The following is a 19,683-nucleotide window of genomic DNA, read 5'->3' as shown; positions in this document are numbered from 1 at the left end:
AAAATTATTAAATATTAATCTACAACTAACAAAAAGCATATGCATTTGATAGCGATAATTAACAAAAGTCACATTAATAACTGCACCAAGTCAATCTGACAGTTTTTTGTACAGTGATGAGCCCAGCTACTTCCTTTCGTACTCCAATCTATTATACACATTCCATCAACAGTCTTCACTTAAGTTATAATAAAATTAAATCTTACATTTAATAATGGCATTTACTCACGAGAAATGTAACTTACCATATAATAACCTGGTAAAAGTTTCTGAAGGAATTCACCTTCCTTATGCTGCACTGTTTTAATTATAAATTCATCATCCTCTGTCAAATAGAAAATACTTCCACTAGCACCAGGATTTGACAGTTCTCTAAGGGGTGCACTACACATAGAAATCTAGAACACACAAAATATCGTAATTTATTCACCTCCAAACTGCAATATGAGACCAATTCAAATAATGAACCCTTACTGAGTCATAATATTAGAATTATTTCAAAATTCAAAATATGATTTTACTACAGCCTTCAAAAAAACATTTTAAAATAATTATTATTAGAAACATTCTGAAACATGTAGGATTAAATTTTACTATGCTTGTAAAAGAAAACTAAATAAGTAGCACAGTAGAAAATAATATATAAATAAAATTTAATGTGTGTGTTTCATTTATTTCGTTTTAATTTTTTTTTTTTTTTAACCAGCATGCTCCATTGCTTTTCAGTGCAATACATGCTATAATTTTCAATTTACATTATTATTTGCCTCTTATAATATTAATGTGTGTGTGCGCGCGGGGGGTGTGTGTGTGTGTGTGTGTGTGTGTGTGCGTGGGTGTGTGTGTGTGTGTGTTTTTTTATGTGCACGTACACAGTATCTCTTGTTTTTCCTCCTTTCCTCTCTCTTTCTCACTGCTATTCCTTATCCTTACTCTTCCATCCCTCCTATCTCTCTCTCTGTCCTGTCCTTTTCTCACCTTCCTTCACCCCAATCTCTTCTTTTTTGCCCCCCCCCATCATTAATGTAATTCCCATGAAGTTAGCTGATTTGCAATTTATCTATATACAAACAAAATAAAGAAACACCTATCCATCACTGTCTTGTATAAAAACTATCACATCATGCACAAGTCCATTAACATACTGAAAGTCATACAGAGTGGCCATAAACTCTTTCCAACATTACAATTGTTATAAAAAGAACTATTAAAGTTAGAGTTGTATGACTTGTGGCAGACGAAAGATAAACTTTTAAAGTTTTTAATGTTTTTTACTTTTGATTCCAGATTCATTGTGATAGAATCCAAAATGGCGTCATGTGTTTTATGATACTACGAGACACAGTCACCAATTACTGTTCAAAGAAATTTTAGGAGGGAATATGGATGACCACCACCCGATTACAAAAGCATGGTTGGTTGGTACACAAAGTTTAAGGAGACTGGAAGTGTAAACTTCCGTCCGTGATCAGGACGTTCATCCATGATGGAAGACAGAGTTGAGACTGTGAGGTACTCATTTCAAAGAAGCCTTTCCAAGTCTACTCACGGTGCATCTCGTAAACTCGGAATCCCACAGTCCTCAGTGCAAAAAATTTTGCTTATAAAGTCCAGATAACGCAAGCTTTGGAGCCAGATGACTGCCCTCAGCATGCTGCTTTTGCGACCGAAATTTTGAGACATAACCTCACTACACGAAAAAGTCTATTTTGGGAAAGGGTATATGCAACATGTGTACCTGATCTGAACACTTTGAGAAGAAGGATAACTGACGTTGTTGCTAGTGTCAGTGCTGCATAACGTATGGCATGAAGTTGAATATAGCTTAGATGTTTTGCGGACGACAAGAGGTGCACATGTGGAAGTGTAGGCCTATCGACATTTTTTTTTTTTTTTTTTTTTTTTTACAAACTTCGAAACTTTGTCTTTCATCTGTCACAAGTAACATAACTCTAACTTTAATAGTTTTTATTTTGTAACAAGTTGTAATGTTGGATAGACTTTATGGCCACCTGTATATCGTCACATTATCACTTTTAATTCCTTGATTTTCAAGGCTATTTTCGGTATAATTTCAATTATTACATAAAAAATTATGAAATTAAATCGAAAGAAACTTTGAAAATCAAGGGAATTAAAAGTGATACTGTAACGTTTTTCTCTTTCTCCTCAAAAATCTGTTTCAATGCACATAGTGGATTTTGGAGGTTCAGCAGCGATATTGTACCACAATTAAATAAGCTTGGATAATTGCATACACAAGTTCTAACTTTTTGTACTCAATAGTACAAATGTAACAAAATACTTAGAGGGAATTAAGATCTACGTAACTTACCAGAAAATCATCAGGCTGTATACCAAAAAGGTCTCGGAAATAACGGAATGCAATAGGAGCATAAGTTCTGAACCTAAATTCTGAATAATGATGAGCTGGTGTGTGGCTGGAACCATCACTTGGAAAATTAGTTGTTTCTACTGTCATGAAATCTTGCATAAGAAGATCTCTTTCAGGTTTCGATGCCAATCCACCAACTGCATGTTGGATACCAAGCTGAATGGAACCCATAATTTGAGTTGTTTGAATCTAAAAAGAAAACATTCGTGTAACAAACAATAAAAATGCCAATATTTATTAATTACCAAAACATATATAGCAGTATATTTTTGTACCTTTTTGTATGTAATTTCTCCTCCAACACCAACACGCCGATGTCCAATCTTGCGCTCCCTCTCTGACTTGTGGCGTGTGATGCCAGTTGGTGTCTTTGGACCACTGGACATATTTGTTGTAGCTGCTGCCGTCTGTATATATGAAACTGTAGTGAGGTTTTCAGAATGAAATTAAAAATATAAACAACTGTCTCTAAGGAGAAAAATTTAGAAGATACATATCTGAAATATATAAACCATATTCGCAAATGTCGGATCTTAAAGTTTCATTACTCACAGTTAGAATAAGTAAGTAGTTGCTTTGAAATAAAAATTACATGAAAGAAGAAATATCAAAGTCTGTATATGATACTTGACTGAAACATTTTGCTGATAAACAGAGGTGCATTTACAGGTACATCAAATTGACAGAGAAAGCATTTTGTGTCTTAAAGTTTTATGAGAAAACAAGTACATTACAATAGCCATTAAGCTAAACAAAATATTCTGTTAAAGTTCCTTTGTTTTTTAGCCAAGAATTTGTTTAATTTTTTTTTAAATACTTACGTCCACTGGAGGAATAGTTGAAGCCTTTCCCTTTCCTGAAATAAAGTGTGAAAATGAATTACTAGAAATACTAAATTCTTACTTTTATGTACAACAAGCAACATGTGAATGGCGGTGATTTAAATTGATGTCCCATATTAATAATTTGCCAGTAATGAGGTAATAAAACATTATGTTGACCTTACGTTTTATCATAGCATATGCTTAAGATGATGTCCATATTTTTGGATGAAAAAATCACATAACTGTAGAAAATTCTGAAACACTTTCCGCAATTCTCTACCTGTAATTTCACTCAGCACTCACCTCATTACATTCTCTGACTGTTCACTCACAGGAAGAAAACGAATTGTCGTGCTGTGGTGGTGAATCCCTGTATCATTTCTAACTTCCTGTTGAACGCACAAAAGTTGAGATATCAACAATGGTATGAAACAGTGTCGAACAACGAATATTCGTTATTGAGTCATAGCTCTTAAAGAAGAAAAATTATGACAAATGCGCATGTAAATTTAGAAATCCTTTCCCTAGAACTACAGTCCCTTCAAGACAGTACCTAAATGAAATGTTTAGAAAGTGATATGAAACAGGGTACATTTTAGATAAAAGAAGAAACCAAAGGGGGAGAGTTTTGACAGAGGTGAAACTCAGATATTCAGGCAAGGATGTAGTCAATCCTAGGAAACTGTCAGGTCAAATAGCACAAGAATGTGATGTCACAAAGATCAGCATTAAGAAGTCTGAAAATGCTGCACTTTTATCCTTATAGACTATAGAGAGACACTGGTTCATTGATTATAGCAAAGGAATCCAGCAACTCACGCGAATTTTTGTGATTGAATGTTTCAATCTGTTCATGACAGTAGTGTTAATGCATCTCAATTAACAACAATGACGGCCCAAGCTTGGTTCCATTTAAGTGGTTATGTTCACTCTCAGAATACAATGTACTGGGGCACTGAAAATCCTCATGAAGTTCCCCTTCACGACCAGAAAGTGGGTATGTGATGTGGATTTACTGCATGCTAGAGAATTAAATCAAGCGAGTGCTGAGTGAAATTACGGATAGAGTTGCAGAAGGTGTTTCAGAATTTTCTACACTGATGTGATTATTGCATTCAGAAAGTGGACACCATTTTCAACATATGCTTTGATAAAAAGTAAGACCAACACAGCATTTTCTTATTAGTTCTTACCGGTGCATTATTTGTATAGGACTTAGGCCTAAATCACTGCCATTCATCACTGATTCGTTCCTCCTTCCATGAGAGACAGCAGTCAGATCTTCCCACTAAATACGTGCTATACAACTGGTCACAATCCCAGTAAATTGTGTATGCTGTATACTGTAGTTACCACAAGTGGAAAAAATAAGGTAACACAACTATACAAATCTGTTTGCTCTATGAGGATTAAGCTGACTTCAAAGAGGCACTGAATTTCGAACCATACAGCATACATCACTTATTCAAAATAAGCCTCAAAAACTAAATCAGTTTCAATATTGAAATTCATGATATTTTATTTCTCACTGAAAGTGATAGTCGAAGCATGAAAATTAACACATCATCATTATCTACAAGGGCTATTCATAAAGTAACTTCCGTTTTCATATAGCGTGCGCAACTACAGAGACAGTGGCGCCACTCTTGCGGTGTAGTGTACCTTGAAGCAGTACGCGTCGAGCAGCGGTAGAGTCAAGGTCGTGTCTTTGTTCCTCTCTGAGCCACGTGCTGTCAAAATGTGTGCTGCAATCGCAAGTTCCGCCTGGTGTGAGGTACGTTCTGTAATAAGATGTCTTGTGGCCAAAAACTGTAAAGCTAGTGAAATCCATCGCCAACTTTGTGAAGTTTATGGGTCAGACGTAATGAGTGAAGGTTGTGTGAGACAATGGTGCCATATGTTCAAAAATGGGCGAACCAATGTCTATGATGAAGAGAGAAGTGGTCGACCGAGTATCGTGAATGCAGATCTGATTCCTTTGGTTGATGAAAGGGTTAGAGCAAACCACAGGTTCACCATGTCGGAGTTTAGTGACAATTTTCCACAGATTAGTCATACTCTGCTGTACAAAGTGATTACCGAAGATTTGGGCTACCGGAAACTTTCTGCCAGATAGGTGCTTAAACTCCTTTCTGAGGAACAAAAGGCTTAGCGGATGGGAGCAGCACTGTCCTTTCTTGAGCGTTACGAAAGAGAAGGTGATGCTTTTCTCGATCAGATTGCGACAGGAGATGAGACTTGGTTGCGGTATGTGAATGCAGAAACAAAGCATCAATCAATGGAGTGGGGCCAAACTCAATCCCTGAAAAAACCCACAAAGTGTCGTCAAACACTTTCCACGTGGAAACTCATGGCAACTGTCTTCTGGGAGAGAAAAGGAATTTTGCTAGTGAAGTTCTTGGAGAGGATTGCCACAATTAACTCTGAGCGTTACTGTAACACACTAACAAAATTGAAAAGGGCCATTCAAAACAAACATCGTGGCATGTTGAGCTCTCGGGTGATTTTCCTGCATGACAATGCCCGGCCGCATACAGCGCGTCGTATTGCAACCAAACTGCAAGAGTTCAACTGGGAAGTATTGGATCACCGTCCCTATAGCCCAGATTTGGCTCCTAGCAATTACCATCTCTTCATGCACATGAAGACGTGGCTTGGCTCGAAGTGCTTTGACGATGACGAAGAGTTGAAAACCAGCGTCGTAAGTTGGCTTCAGTCGCAGGCGGCCGAATTCTACGATTGCGGAATTTCAAATCTCGTCAAACGCTATGACAAGTGTCTCAATGTGACTGGAAACTATTTGGAAAAATAAACTAGAGTGTATACGTATTGTAACCCAATTCTGTAATGTCATTCACAGATTTGTAAAAAATAAACGGAAGTTACTTTATGAATAGCCCTCGTACATTCAATTCACAAAGTGCGAGATTCTATATTGTGATGAACGTATTACAAGGCCTCTGGTGGGAAAACACAGCACTTTATACACAAATATAATATGCACTCACTATATAAAAGATATAGGTAATTATATTTTTTTTTACATCGAACCCAGGTCTGCTCAAATGACAGTTGTGCTCTACAACTATACTCTGTCTCAAGTCTTGTACTATTAGTCAAAATACATGTGCAAGTGCTATTAGTCTGTGTGCGTTAGTGTAGAGAAATTTAATTTTTCAATACAATTCTTCTTACTTGCTCGAAGCCAATCCATATTTCTGATCTTATTTCTTAAAATTCTATCCCACAATTTTCGTAGGAAGAGTGACGAAAACCACCACAATAGAGACACTACAATTAGTCTTCAAAGTTTGTGCGAGACTAATCTACAATCTTCTTCTCTTCCTTATTTCTAAGATGTGATGACACAACAGCTTTCTCCACTCTGTTACTCACAATGCATTTGTGTGCCAGAGTCATTCTTATTTTGGCTCATTGCATTCACTAGGTCAAAGGAGTAAAGAATTTTATTTTAAGTTACCTAGATACAACTTCTTATGTGAGTATGGGAGCAGAATACAGCTTACTGTTCAACACATCGAAGGTGCACTTTTACTTTCACTGATTATAATGTAATTTCAATTATATGTAATAAAAATAAAACTATTTCACTTTGACCCATTTTTATTTATTTGCTTATCTAGGCTTACTCGTATTTATTTTTTCATAGCTCGGAAAATGTATTAATTTACTTATACATGTTTATTTGTTCATTTTCTTCAGTTATGTACTTAATTATGCACTTACTTTCTTAACATATTAATTTCTTAAGTTTTAATTAGTTTCATGTATTTATTTTACACAATTGCAGACACTTTATGCTCGTGAGAATATAATATAATGAACTAACATATTTATGAAAGGATTTTGTATTAAACTGCTGTAGCCTAGCTCGTAGTATATTGTTATCATTCATAGAGTGATTACAAAATACTTCTAGAGAAAAATGAAACTTTTCCTGATCAGTCTACCTCAAGAAATGAATTTAATCTTTTCTTCAGCATATTAATCTTGTATCCGAGTTTCTTACAGAATGTGCAATTGAAAGAAACGACATTAGTAATAAATTGTAGGTCTACCATTACATAATGACCAGCTGATTAACTTACAGCTGACTCAACATAAACTATGGAGAGAAGTAAAAAAAAAAAAAAACTTCAGTGCAGACAATGTGATTAAATGAATAAATTCGTCAAGTCTTATGGTTTATGTACGAGTAGCATACAGGCTAATTTAACAAATGATCACAGTGATACAAAACAATCTATTCGGGTACTTTGTAATACTTCATTTTCATATTTTTCTCTTTCAAATGATCTGTCAACAAGCCACCTAAGAAACTGTGACAATCCCTCAGAATCTGAAAACTAAAATGATCCACTGCTGTTTCGACTAAGATCAAACTATTTCAGTTTTAAAAATATCTAACTTCTTTTATTTCTGTGGTTCGAGTGTATAACGTAATCTCTTCTAATTAGGTCAAATGTTTCTGTATAGCAGAGCAGACATAAGCAAGCTCTTCTATTAAAATAAAGTTCACTAGACCAGCAATTTTGTAAACATCATATACCTTTCGTAACTAAGATCGTACAATGAACCTAATCAGAACTAATTTTAGATTGAAGTTTATTTTTAAATATATAGCCATTACAAAAATAGAATAACAAAGTTTCGTTGGCATAAACTGTGCCTTGGCAATGATCTAGCCAGTTACTGCTGAGTTTATTAGGTCATGTACCATTACTACCATGGACTAATGTTTAATGCAATTAAATTGTTTTAGTGTAATCCTGTTTGCAATACATCCAAGTTATCATTGTACGAGGATGTTGAAATGATCCACACTATGTATACCACTTCACATATGCAGGTTAATTGTCATATCACAGTCTACTATATACATTCACGAAGCTTGAGTTTTGAGGGTGCTAGAAACAATAGACTGTGACGGTACTATTTTTCATTGCCTGTAATGAGGCGATATTAGCGATCCTAGTGGTGAGCAACTATCTAATGTTTGCATATTTACTACGTATTGAGCTTCGCGACTGTATATACTAGACTGTGATTATATTGTGTTGAAAATTCCATTCTTTTAGGCTGTCACTGAACATTAGATACCAATGTCTAGATATTCATGAATTACGAAATTCCCAGAATATGCATTGATTATGATATGAAACATCAGCATGAGATGAAAATAAAGATAGATCAGAGAGATGTAGTCATCTATGGTGGTCGAGTATCCCTACTGTAGCTTTCTTCAGCAAAAAAACAAAGCTGAATGTCCCAAAAAAAAGTTTGCGTTTCCTTTCTTACCCATGCAAAATTTAAGTATGTTGGGTATCATTCGCTATATTGTCACTTACTGTGAATAACCTTTATCCTTGGCAGTGTCATTTAATAATAATAATAATAATAATAATAATAATAATAATAATGAAACTTGGACTGTCACTTTGAGGAACAGAGATTAAGGGTATTTGAGAGCAGAACTGCATGCATTGTATTCTTCACCTGACATAATTAGGAAATATTAAATCCAGACATTTAAGATTGGCAGGGCATGTAGCACATATGGGCATATCCAGAAATGCATATAGTGTGGTTGGGAGGCCAGAGGGAAAAAGACCTTTGGGAAGGCCAAGACGTAGATGGGAGGATAATATTAAAATAGATTTGAGGGAGGTGGGATATGATAGAGACTGGATTAATCTTGCACAAGATAGGGACTGATGGTGGGCTTATGTGAGGGTGGCAATGAACCTGCGGGTTCCTTAAAAGCCATTTGTAAGTAATAGTAGTAGTAGTAGTAGTAGTAGTAGTAGTAGTAGTAATAATAATAATAATATAATACAAATATAATAAGTTAAGAATAATGAATGTGAATATAAATATAAGAAACTAGCAATTTATATAAACCTGATGTAGAACGTAAAGTTGAGTTTGTGCCAGTTTCATTGGACCTTTTAGTTATGTATCTCGAAGGTTTTAAAAAGTTTATAACAAGAATCTCAAAACTTTGAGACCAGGAAATACGAGACATTATAGTATTTGGAAATGTTCATATCCTTCTTAAAATTTGTAGGAAAAATACATTATCCATATTTGCTTCTGAATAAGCGGCATGTAATGTAAGATCATTACTACCACAAGCTCTACCACTGCTGTCATTGCCGTTTTGAAATGGACAGTTTTGTTTGAATGCAGATCATATCGCTATTTTTCTCCTTTGAAATTAAACCAAGGGCCCAGTGTATTTAAACGCACCATAGGGGAAAGAATGGTGTAATGTGAAAATCTGAAGTGGTATACATAGTGTGGATCATTTCGACATCCTCTACAATGATAACTTGGATGTATTGCAAACACGATTACACTAAAACAATTTAATTGCATTAAACTTAGTCCAGAGTAGTAATCAAACATGACCTAATAAACTCGGCAGTAACTGGCTAGATCATTGCCAAGTCACAGTTTATGCCAAACGAAACTTTTTTATTCTATTTTTGTAATGGCCATATTAAAAAATGAACTTCAATCTAAAATTAGTTCTCATTAGGTTCATTGTATGATCTTAGTTACGAAAGGTATATGATATTTACAAAATTGCTGGTCTATTGAACTTTATTTTAATGGAAGGGGTTGCTTACATCTGCTCTGCTATACAAAAACATTTGACCTAATTAGAAGAGATTATGTTATACACTCGAACCACAAACCTTACAAATGATCTTCTGCAAAGGCGACAGATTATCGACACAAGATAGAATAACTCATGGAGCATACCACCTGAATATATAACGAACAATTTCAAGTAGGCCCTACCTTGGAGTCACCTTCCAAACCACAGGGAAGACTTTTGCAATACATACAAGGGAAGAGCAGTGGCGGCCATCGGTTCATCAGCAAAATAAAACATCTGCAGGCATTGTCTTTAGAAACCGCAATGATTTTTTTCAGGGCAAAAATCATCCCAATATTAACATAATATATGGAATCCAGGTCACGTGGGAGTATATGAAGAAAAGAGATCTCAAAATCTGAGAAAATGTAAAAGCCACATACATCAAAAGAATTCTATGCATACCACAGTTCCCACAGTCCAAATTCGTGTATGTACTACATGCCCAAGTTAAATCTGCATCTGGAAAGAATGTGAATCACCGTTCCCTCTCCCTCTGGCCTTTGTGATCTATGAAGAAATACTGAGCTGATGAAGAGGTGTTTACTGTTCGTGCCAGCGAGTTGTATGAGATACTGGTGAATACATGTGTATAGGAGGTGCTGAAAGTGTTGTACCCGTATAAATACTCTGAAAGTGTTAATATTATATACCCTATTTCTTATACACATTATATATATATTACCTCACTCATTGCATTATCTCTTGTAACATGACCTCACTCACAGACGAAACAGTAGGTTGTATACTAACAATTAGAACTAATAGCACTCGTCTCTTGCATTCACGGGACGCAAATTTAATTTGTGAGAGAATCTTTCTTGGTACAGAAACTACGATTCACTTTATTATGCCACATATCAGAGCCTACAAGGAACTTCTAGCCAAGAGAAATAGAAAGAGGAATGAAATACAGGAGGAGTTCTATATTACAAGACCAAGATGGAAGTTGGAACTAACAGACGAGGCACAATGTCACCAAACTAGCAGTGCATGGGTACCACCACAAACTGTACCAAGAAACAAAGTTCCGTACACCAGACGAAAATTGTGTGTGTAAATTGTGCAAAAACAAATGTGATACATACCATAAAGAAAGAAAAATATCCATTTCAGAATATGGTGAATAAGAATAAGATTAATGCAAATTCGACTTTGCACACTTGTGAGCATTTCTACTATTATTACACATAAAATGCCAGCTACTTCGACTTTCTCAGAAACTGCTCATGGAAAAGGACCAATAGATGGTCCAGGTGGAGCTGTCGAGAGATGGATATATGTGTGGCTGCCAAAGCAAGAAAATAATGCAGCAGACATTAAAGGTCTAGATGATACATAGTCTCCTGAGGAGCAGATAATTATGAACTTTCCTGACACAAGAAGTAATCACTATTTTTAAGCTGTTGCACCATACACCATTACGTGTTTGCCTTATGTTGGCAGTGAAAATGACATTGCCTTTAACTTCAAAAATGAGGAAGCCAGAAAAATTGAAAAACTGCAAAGAGAAGAAAAGATTGAAAACACTGAAGTAGTACCATGTACAAAAGTGCTGAAAGGAGGGAATCGGGTTATTGTTAAGTATTGTACAAAAAATACAAGAGCACACCACGTTGGCCAGTTTATGTCTGTGGAGAATAAAAGTCTTAGAATTCAGTTTCTGAATCACAAAGATGTTACTAAAAAATTTAGACCCTAAATGACATATTCATCTAATGAGGATGAATGACAAAGACATTCCCAAAAAAACTTTTTTTCAGAGAGACATGGGAACAAAGAAAATCTGGGCGAACAGCATTGAGATGGCTGGATGGTGTAATGGACAACTTGGCTAAAATGGGTGACAAAATTGGAGAAAGAAAACACAGGAAAGAGATACCTGGAGGAAGATTCTTGAAGAAGCCAAGGCCCACCTCGGGCTGTGGTGCAAGTGATGATGATGATAATGATGATGAAATGACATCCACACAGATGGCAACACAGATACAGATAATCAGGCTAAATTCAAGATTCCTGAACCAACAAATGATAAAAGATTATGTTATTCCTTTCCTGTAGACTTAAGCAGCCTTGTATAGGGTTCCCAGGTATATTGGAAAAAAAAAATACGAGACACTTATCAGTTATAACTGAGTAAGTGTAGTGCACGATCCATAAGTAAACAAATAGTAAACAAAATTGTTAGTGAGCATATTTGCATTAAGTCATGTAAGTTGCCTTGAAATTGTTTTTACTAAGTTATTACAGAAATAGCTACAAAATACAATCTCACGTCACAATATTCTTATAAATCAATCCATCTTGGGCTCGCAATATTGCTCTGAAGAATAAATTTCACTTAACAACTGTTTATTTTGAAGAATCATGTCATGAAAAGCAACACAATCCTGACTGAAGAATGATTTTACAACAACATTTTACTGTTTTTACAGACAATTTATTTTTCTGATCAGTCCATAGAGCGTTTACGCAAGAAAAAAATTTTTCGACACACGCATTTGTTCCAGAAATACACATACTAAACTCCACTATCCTCTTAAAATTTGAGAGTTCTCCTTCTGTACTTTTAAAAAGATCCATCCAGATTTCATCTAAATGTTTGGATTTTAGCATGTCCTTCACTTCAGTGTCTTCTTTGTGCTGCAGATCTGTTTTCACCATCATTACCTCATCAAACAAATCATCGACCTGATTGGCGAGTTGGTATAGCGCTGGCCTTCTATGCCCAAGGTTGCGGGTTCGAACCCGGGCCAGGTCGATGGCATTTAAGTGTGCTTAAATGCGACAGGCTCATGTCAGTAGATTTACTGGCATGTGAAAGAACTCCTGCGGGACAAAATTCCGGCACATCCGGTGACGCTGATATAACCTCTGCAGTTGCGAGTGTCGTTAAATAAAACATAACATTAACATTAACATCAAACAAATCATATTCAGCAATGTTTGATATGACAGCAGTCTCATTCATAGTTTGGATTGTTTGAAGAACATTTTCCCAAGATAATGATGTTGCTTCATTTGTCAATTTTACCCAAGACATACTGTCTGATTTCAGCATAAACAGTGACCATTTTTTTATATAGGCTTAGACCACACATGTGCTGTAGAAATCAACTTCATGGCTCTGAAATGCCTTTTCACTCATGAATCCTTCCTCTTGTAACTCATGAAGTAGCTTCTTTTCTGTTGTAGCTATGATGGAGAACAGATCGTTTCGTCATGGTAAACAGATATTCATTAAGGGAAAATATTTACATATACCGGTACAACATGTACATAAAGAAAAGAAAATCTTGTGCTTCAACAAGGCGAAAATTCAGACGTAAATTTCCTGACAGGCCAGTACTCTGTAGAAAATAGTAATATACGTTACAGGAGCGGTATGTTGACGTTTTCATGGTCGAGAAAAGATTGAAAAAGCGAAACGTAGTTCAACTTTTTTAATTTCCAAGAACATGAAAACAAACATACCGCTCGTCTATCGTACATTATTTTGTGCGAAGATTGTTTATTACATACCTGAAAGACCAATTTCTAATTAGTTGCAATGAAATCTCCATGTTGGTTTCTGTTTAATGACGGCAACTTCGGAAAACCAAAATATCTTTCTTCAACATTGTTGCTATAAAATGTTTTCTGTGTTTACTATACTCCAGCAGGCCGTGATATACGTGTCTTTTTTTTCCCCAAGTCTATAAATGCGAACTTAAAACAAACGGTAAGGTTATGTAATGATTTATTTTTCATTTTAATATTTTAACAATATTATTTATGTAACATATTGCAGTAATAACATCGGCATCTGGAATCTTGTTCATTTTTTCATGGCTTCCTTAATGTTACTTGTATCAGGAATGCAATAAGTTTCGTGGAGTAGTAGACTTTACTTAATTTTTGCAAATATTTAAAAACAATAATTAACATTGCAATTTAGGTGAAATTGCAGTGGTAAGTTTCCAATTTATAATTATTACTATGTTAAACGTCTCTAAAAATAATATGTTAAAAGCCTAAAGCAGTAAAATGAATGTCGCGCTTAAGCGGTAAGAAGAGGGAAATTGTTAAGATGTGTGTTACGTTGGGAATACTGAATGTGGTATTTCACACTTACCGCGTATTGGTTCTGTGCGGAAAACAAGCAAATACACACAATCTCGCACAAACAATATTAAGGTTATTTAATATCTCTGTGGTGGCTGAATGGCCAGACCTTCAGACTGTCATGCAGGCGGCCCGGGTTCGATTCCCGGTCAGGTCTGGGGTTTTTTCATTGAAGTGACACTTGTGGCGGACAAGGTCGCAGTTGAGGTTTTTCCCGGGGTTCTCCCATTTTTCCCCAAATTAGGCATTTGCATCAATCCATCACCATTTCTCTATTTCATTATGATTCCATAGCATTCCCCGACCACAGCTGGCAACGCATGGAAGGGGGTTGGCCTTAGGGACGAGTGGGGTTGCCTGCTCGAAACCTGGACCAGAGAACCTTAGTGTGGTCAGTCGGTGTGGGTTTGGGAATGCATCACCAGAGCTAGCGCAATAGATCAGAACAAGGTCGCAGTGCTGGGTCATAGTGCCCCCCTCCGTTAAATTCAATTCAAGGTTATTTAATAGATTCAATGAAATAGATTCTGTAAATGACAGAAAAAGACGACAAAAAGCACAGTGTTCTTACAGAAGAAAAACTGAATGAAATTAGAGCATAGCGCACACAAGTCTGAGATGTTTAGCAAACCAGACAGGGATTTCTAAAGCATCTGCAGGAGTGGCAACAAAATTACTGAAACTAAAACCATTCAGAATTCCATCACGTCATGAATTACAGCCCCAACATTACAATCGCAGGCTATAATTTTTGTAACTAGGTGTTAGAAAAAGTAAATAAAGAATAACTTGAACCCCAATCGATTTTTTTATGACGAGGCTTGATTTCATCTGCATTGCCACGCGGCATCACAGAATGACAGTTATTGATCATCAGAGAACTAGATATTGTGCATGAAGCTCCATTATAAGTCTTAACAAGTTAAGTTGTGTGAGCGCACTTGGATCTCAGCGGCAGAAGCACGGCCTCCCACCAAGCACACGACTGGCAATTCACGGGTATGCTACTCCCGTTACGTCAGTTACCATGGAATGACCCAATATGTAGCCAGTTGGTGATGTATGCAATGGAGGGGGAAAGAAACTGGCCCTCCTACCCCATTATCTCCTGGCTTAGTTGCCTCATGAGTGATGCCCTGTTAAGTATCACTTGTGAGGTTCAGACCTGTCAATCAGATAGTTGACTAAACAACATGATTGAAAGACGTAAACGATAAAGTTTTATTAATACGAAACTATGATAAGCTTATGGAGAATAGAATATAGCCTACAATGGAAAACTAGGTAGTTACTATAGAGTGACAATGATAACTGATAAGACAACTGAACTTATTTTAAAAAGAAAACTGTTAAATCTATGTGTTTTTAAACTACAAACAAAAGTAGATACATTACTCTGATCAATTTAATTACACAACTGTAGAAATTAATTTGGCATGCGTTCAACACATCATGCAGTATGTCTTTATAAAACAGCAATCCACTTGTCGATATTGAATTTCATAGCTCATAACACTATGTGATTATAGTTAATATTATTGCCACCAGATAACACATCATAGCAGCCATTCCAGGCTTGATCCACTTGTTTTTTGTAAGATCGAATTAGTATTAGGTTAGGTTAGTTTGGTATACCTTAAATATACTCACATTTGTCTAAGAATGTGTCCTTCTTCCAAGGCATACAAAAAGCCTAACATAACCCAACTAATTTGACCTTACGAAAACTTCCTTTTTCTCTGTGATCAGTAAGGAAATGCATGGAAATGTGACGTATGTGCTGCCTTTCCCTGCCTCATATTCCTTTCCACCACACTCGAGCGATCCCGTCTGCCTGCACCTCTCTGTCAACCACCACTTTCACAGCAACTTTCGACCCTTATTTTCGGTGTGAAATTGGGGTCAGTACTATATATATATATTTTTTTTGTACATGATACGTATAACTCAACTAGAACCAGGATGTAAATATATTTGTACTTTCATATTGTGCAAGTCGCATTTAATTTAAAAAAAAAAAAAGTCCATCAATTTTAATATATACGGGATATCTGAGGGGGAATGTAAAATACTTCAGAATATTATAGTTTGGGTTAACCTATTACATCGATTTAAATTTATGAAGGCTACCTATGTCTGAAGTCTAACAGTTGGGGAGAAATATTGGAACGTCTTGCAGTTCAGTGTACTATAATTATGCCATATCTTTTGCATGTGGCAGCATCTGAGCACCGCAACACCAACACAAAACACACAACTGAATACACATTCACTTCGGGTGACAAACTTTTGATCACAAAAATACGGGAGACTTGGTCACGATAAATTTTAGCGCAATTTTTTGGAATGTGACGCCAGATTTCACTGATGGGATGGTTTATATCAAATAATACAAACCTGTCTATTTAATTATAATACAAATATGAGTTAGGTCACAATGTTGAGTATAGTAACATTTCAAAATATGCATGTTTCTTAGTGTTAACTTGTTTGTATTTGTTAACAGGATGCCGCAGAACATTAAATTATTTTATCTTGCTATTGAAGCTGAAAAAACTCTTTAAAATCATATGTGCATACAGTCACACCAACATTACAATATCACTGGAGCAGAATTTCTGTATTGCTTGATACTAAATTATTGATATTGTCAGTTTATAAGCCTATCTAAATATATTTAGCAGTTATTAGATTACATTAAAAAAATTGGTGATCATGATTAATAAACAAAAATACGGAAGGATTAGGACATCAGTATGGAGCCGGGATGATCAAAAAATTTAGCTCAAATACAGCAGTTCCTGGAAAATACGGAAGAGCTGGTTACCCTACATTCATTTGAATACACATTCACTCGATATTTAATTTGTGTATTCGCATAGTGAATATGCACACATGCTTTTTGTTTATGGATTTTGTGATGGCAATGCACTGGCTGCTGAGGAGGAAAACAGACGACATATTCTCAATCGAAGGGTTCAATCTAGCTGTGTTTTCTCGTGTTTATAGGATGTTAACTGGCAAACTACCAAGTGTTTCAGTGAGGCTGAAAAGAAAACTGGTACCGGATATAAATTCACACTTCATGAAATCCATAAGAAGGGCAACCTTAGTAATTTGTCTTGGGTAATAATTTTATTTTCTTACTGAGTTTGTACTTAATTATGAAATAAACTTAGGTAGCCTATTGAAACAACACAAGATGCAGCATTTTCAATAATATATCATATCACGATGTTCTAGAACATAGAAATACGTCTATAATGCTTCTCTCCATTTAAAAGTTCGCCCATCAATAACTTCCCAACAGTTATATTTCGGACATAGGTATATCAGGTTATATATTGTACATTAATCCAAACTACATTATCCTGAAGTATTTTACATTCCTCCTGAGACACCCTGTATGATCTCACTCTTTTCTTATTACACGGAACTATTAGAGAAAACTGCGATCCCAAGCTTGAATCACATCAGTATATAGGGAGCAATGAATCATATTTTGTTCCTTAAAATATACGTCCGTTGTCGTGTAAATAACACATGGAATTAGGCTAGGAAGAAATAGTAAATAATGAAATAGTTGTAATTACTTCAAAATTAGTATGTTGAATAGTATCATTTGTCGGGTCTAAGCGCTGAGGTAGTTCCGGTGATTTCGGAAGCGAAAAATCGTTGAATTTATAAAAGATTTTTTGTGGAGATGCAGTCGATCGTATATGTAAGGCATAATAAAAGATTAAACTAACGAAACATAACCTATCACAGATTCGTATATGCAAGGTGTATAATTGGAGTACGAAGGGAACTACCTCAGCGCTAGTACAGCCTGAAATTTCAACAAGTATGGCCTGGGCCCAAGCCTATTTCACATCCGTTTTGTAGTCACGCAACGAGGCCTAAAAATACTAAATTTACATCATTCTTTGTCTTTGTTCAAAAATGTGAATTCCAGAAAAATAAACAATGAATCTGACTTCGTATTTGTTTGGGGTCATGCCAAATTATTCGATGGCCCACATTCACGTAAGTTAATAAATAAAAAAAAATTACGCATACCGAATTTGACACTATAATCTCACAGAAATTCAATTTCATCACCGCTCTCAAATTACAATATTGCTTAAAAGTTCAGTGGTTCACAAATTACTTATACAACAACGTGGATTTTTGACAGATTACATACGCCAAAGGAATCTACTGTCAAACCTTTAAAACATACACTCCCACACAAAACAGAGGACTCTATGATTGCAAAATGTCGAATAAATTTGAATACCTAATGTAATGACTTATTCCTTTACGCTTTTACTCGAAGAAATATTAACTTACCGAAATGAACTCCAAAACAAGAACACTGTGACTCATTTCGATTTCGGAAAAACCTGTCGTCAATCGCCCAAGAAAAATAAAAGTAAACTACAGTTATTCTTGTAAAACATGCAATAGAAAGAGAATTGGATATTGAATCGTACCATCTTCTTCTGCGTATCCTTCTTTCACTCCTTTGCGTTCATCTCCTTTCGTATTAAATGAAGTTTCTGCCACTTCAATACCATCGATGCTGTCCCCGGAAGCCATTTTGTTGGATACCTTCACAGCCGACTTTCTCAATATATTATGTTGTAAGGATTCTACTATTTTCACATATTTCTTGTAATATTAGACTAGAGCCGTGACGGAAACGGTGCGTCTTATACTTATATATCAATAAAAAATACTTTCCTTCATCGAAGATTCTACCAATTGACTACAAGAGAAATCATTTTACAATATTATTATAATAACATACATTCGTTAGATCTTCTGCTACCTTAAAAGCAAAGAGTACAATATATTGATTTTTTGTTAATTATTACTCATCAAAAGATGGCAGAGTTCACCAAGGATGATCCAAAGAGTACACGAGCGTTAAAAGTCCTACTATTTTCTGATCGTGTAAGCGAACTTTCTGTCCATGGTATCAAAACAACGAGCTAGAAAGAGTTGACAGAGTGGCAGCACAGTCTACTATATACAGTCGCGAAGCTTGAGGTGTTTTTTTGCAAATCTCGTGATAAAGCGCTCCAAGCGGTTAGCAACTAGAAACAATAGACAGTCCATGGTCGACTTTGGACTGTGTCGTATTTCTATCGAGTGCTAGCTCGTTGCGTATTTCACATCGATGCTTGTGAAATGTTCGTTATTGGTTGTAATGAAAATGTTAATGGATAAAATATAATAATTGGAATAATAATATGGGACAAAGAGGAGACGTTTGTAGTGATATAAATTGTAGCAACAGTAAGAGAAAGAGGCCAGAGTTATCCTTTTTCCGATTTCCGAAAGATTCAGAAAGGTTCCTGGGTTTCCACAAGAATGCTGTGCAGAAACAAAACTGTTAATTTGAAGTTCTTTGTGACTGTCAGAATACATTATATCCTTAAATTTCACAATGAAATGTTTCAGTCTAACCGAAAGGACATTAGATACCGGTTAAAGTTCTGTCACTTAGGCTGCTAAATTTCCAGAGAAATAAAGGTTAGGTCTACTTTTGTTTTTCAGAGGATATATTTTTAATTGTAGCTATTAATTTTGTTATTATTTTTATGTGTTATTTTACTAAAGACGTAGAAAAATTAAGTTTGTTTTAATGAAATTTATTGATCACGTTTTATTTTCAGTTCTGGTGGGAT

At 35.6% G+C, this 19,683-nt stretch overlaps 1 protein-coding gene across 13 annotated transcripts in view; it reads right to left on the bottom strand.

The window, feature by feature from the left end:
* Window positions 1–18,810, bottom strand: part of LOC138703651 (phosphatidylinositol 4-phosphate 5-kinase type-1 alpha-like) — a 196,921-nt gene extending 178,111 nt beyond the window's left edge. For 12 of the 13 annotated variants that reach the window (XM_069831761.1, XM_069831769.1, XM_069831715.1 and 9 more), the window contains exons 1-5: window positions 18,484–18,810; window positions 3,217–3,251; window positions 2,671–2,802; window positions 2,336–2,584; window positions 246–398 (exon numbers count right to left, since the gene is read on the bottom strand). In XM_069831761.1, the coding sequence (XP_069687862.1) occupies window positions 246–398; window positions 2,336–2,584; window positions 2,671–2,802; window positions 3,217–3,251; window positions 18,484–18,589 (675 nt within the window). In that variant the 5' untranslated portion in view covers window positions 18,590–18,810. Of the gene's footprint in view, window positions 1–245; window positions 399–2,335; window positions 2,585–2,670; window positions 2,803–3,216; window positions 3,252–6,414; window positions 6,534–18,483 lie in introns of those variants that run through there. The other variant, XM_069831777.1, reaches the window with a different exon arrangement.
* Between the last annotated feature and the right edge of the window lie 873 nt (window positions 18,811–19,683).

This window comes from Periplaneta americana, chromosome 1 (genome assembly GCF_040183065.1).
Source record: "Periplaneta americana isolate PAMFEO1 chromosome 1, P.americana_PAMFEO1_priV1, whole genome shotgun sequence".
Lineage (NCBI taxonomy): Eukaryota > Metazoa > Arthropoda > Insecta > Blattodea > Blattidae > Periplaneta > Periplaneta americana.
This window is presented reverse-complemented; position numbering and strand designations above follow the sequence as displayed.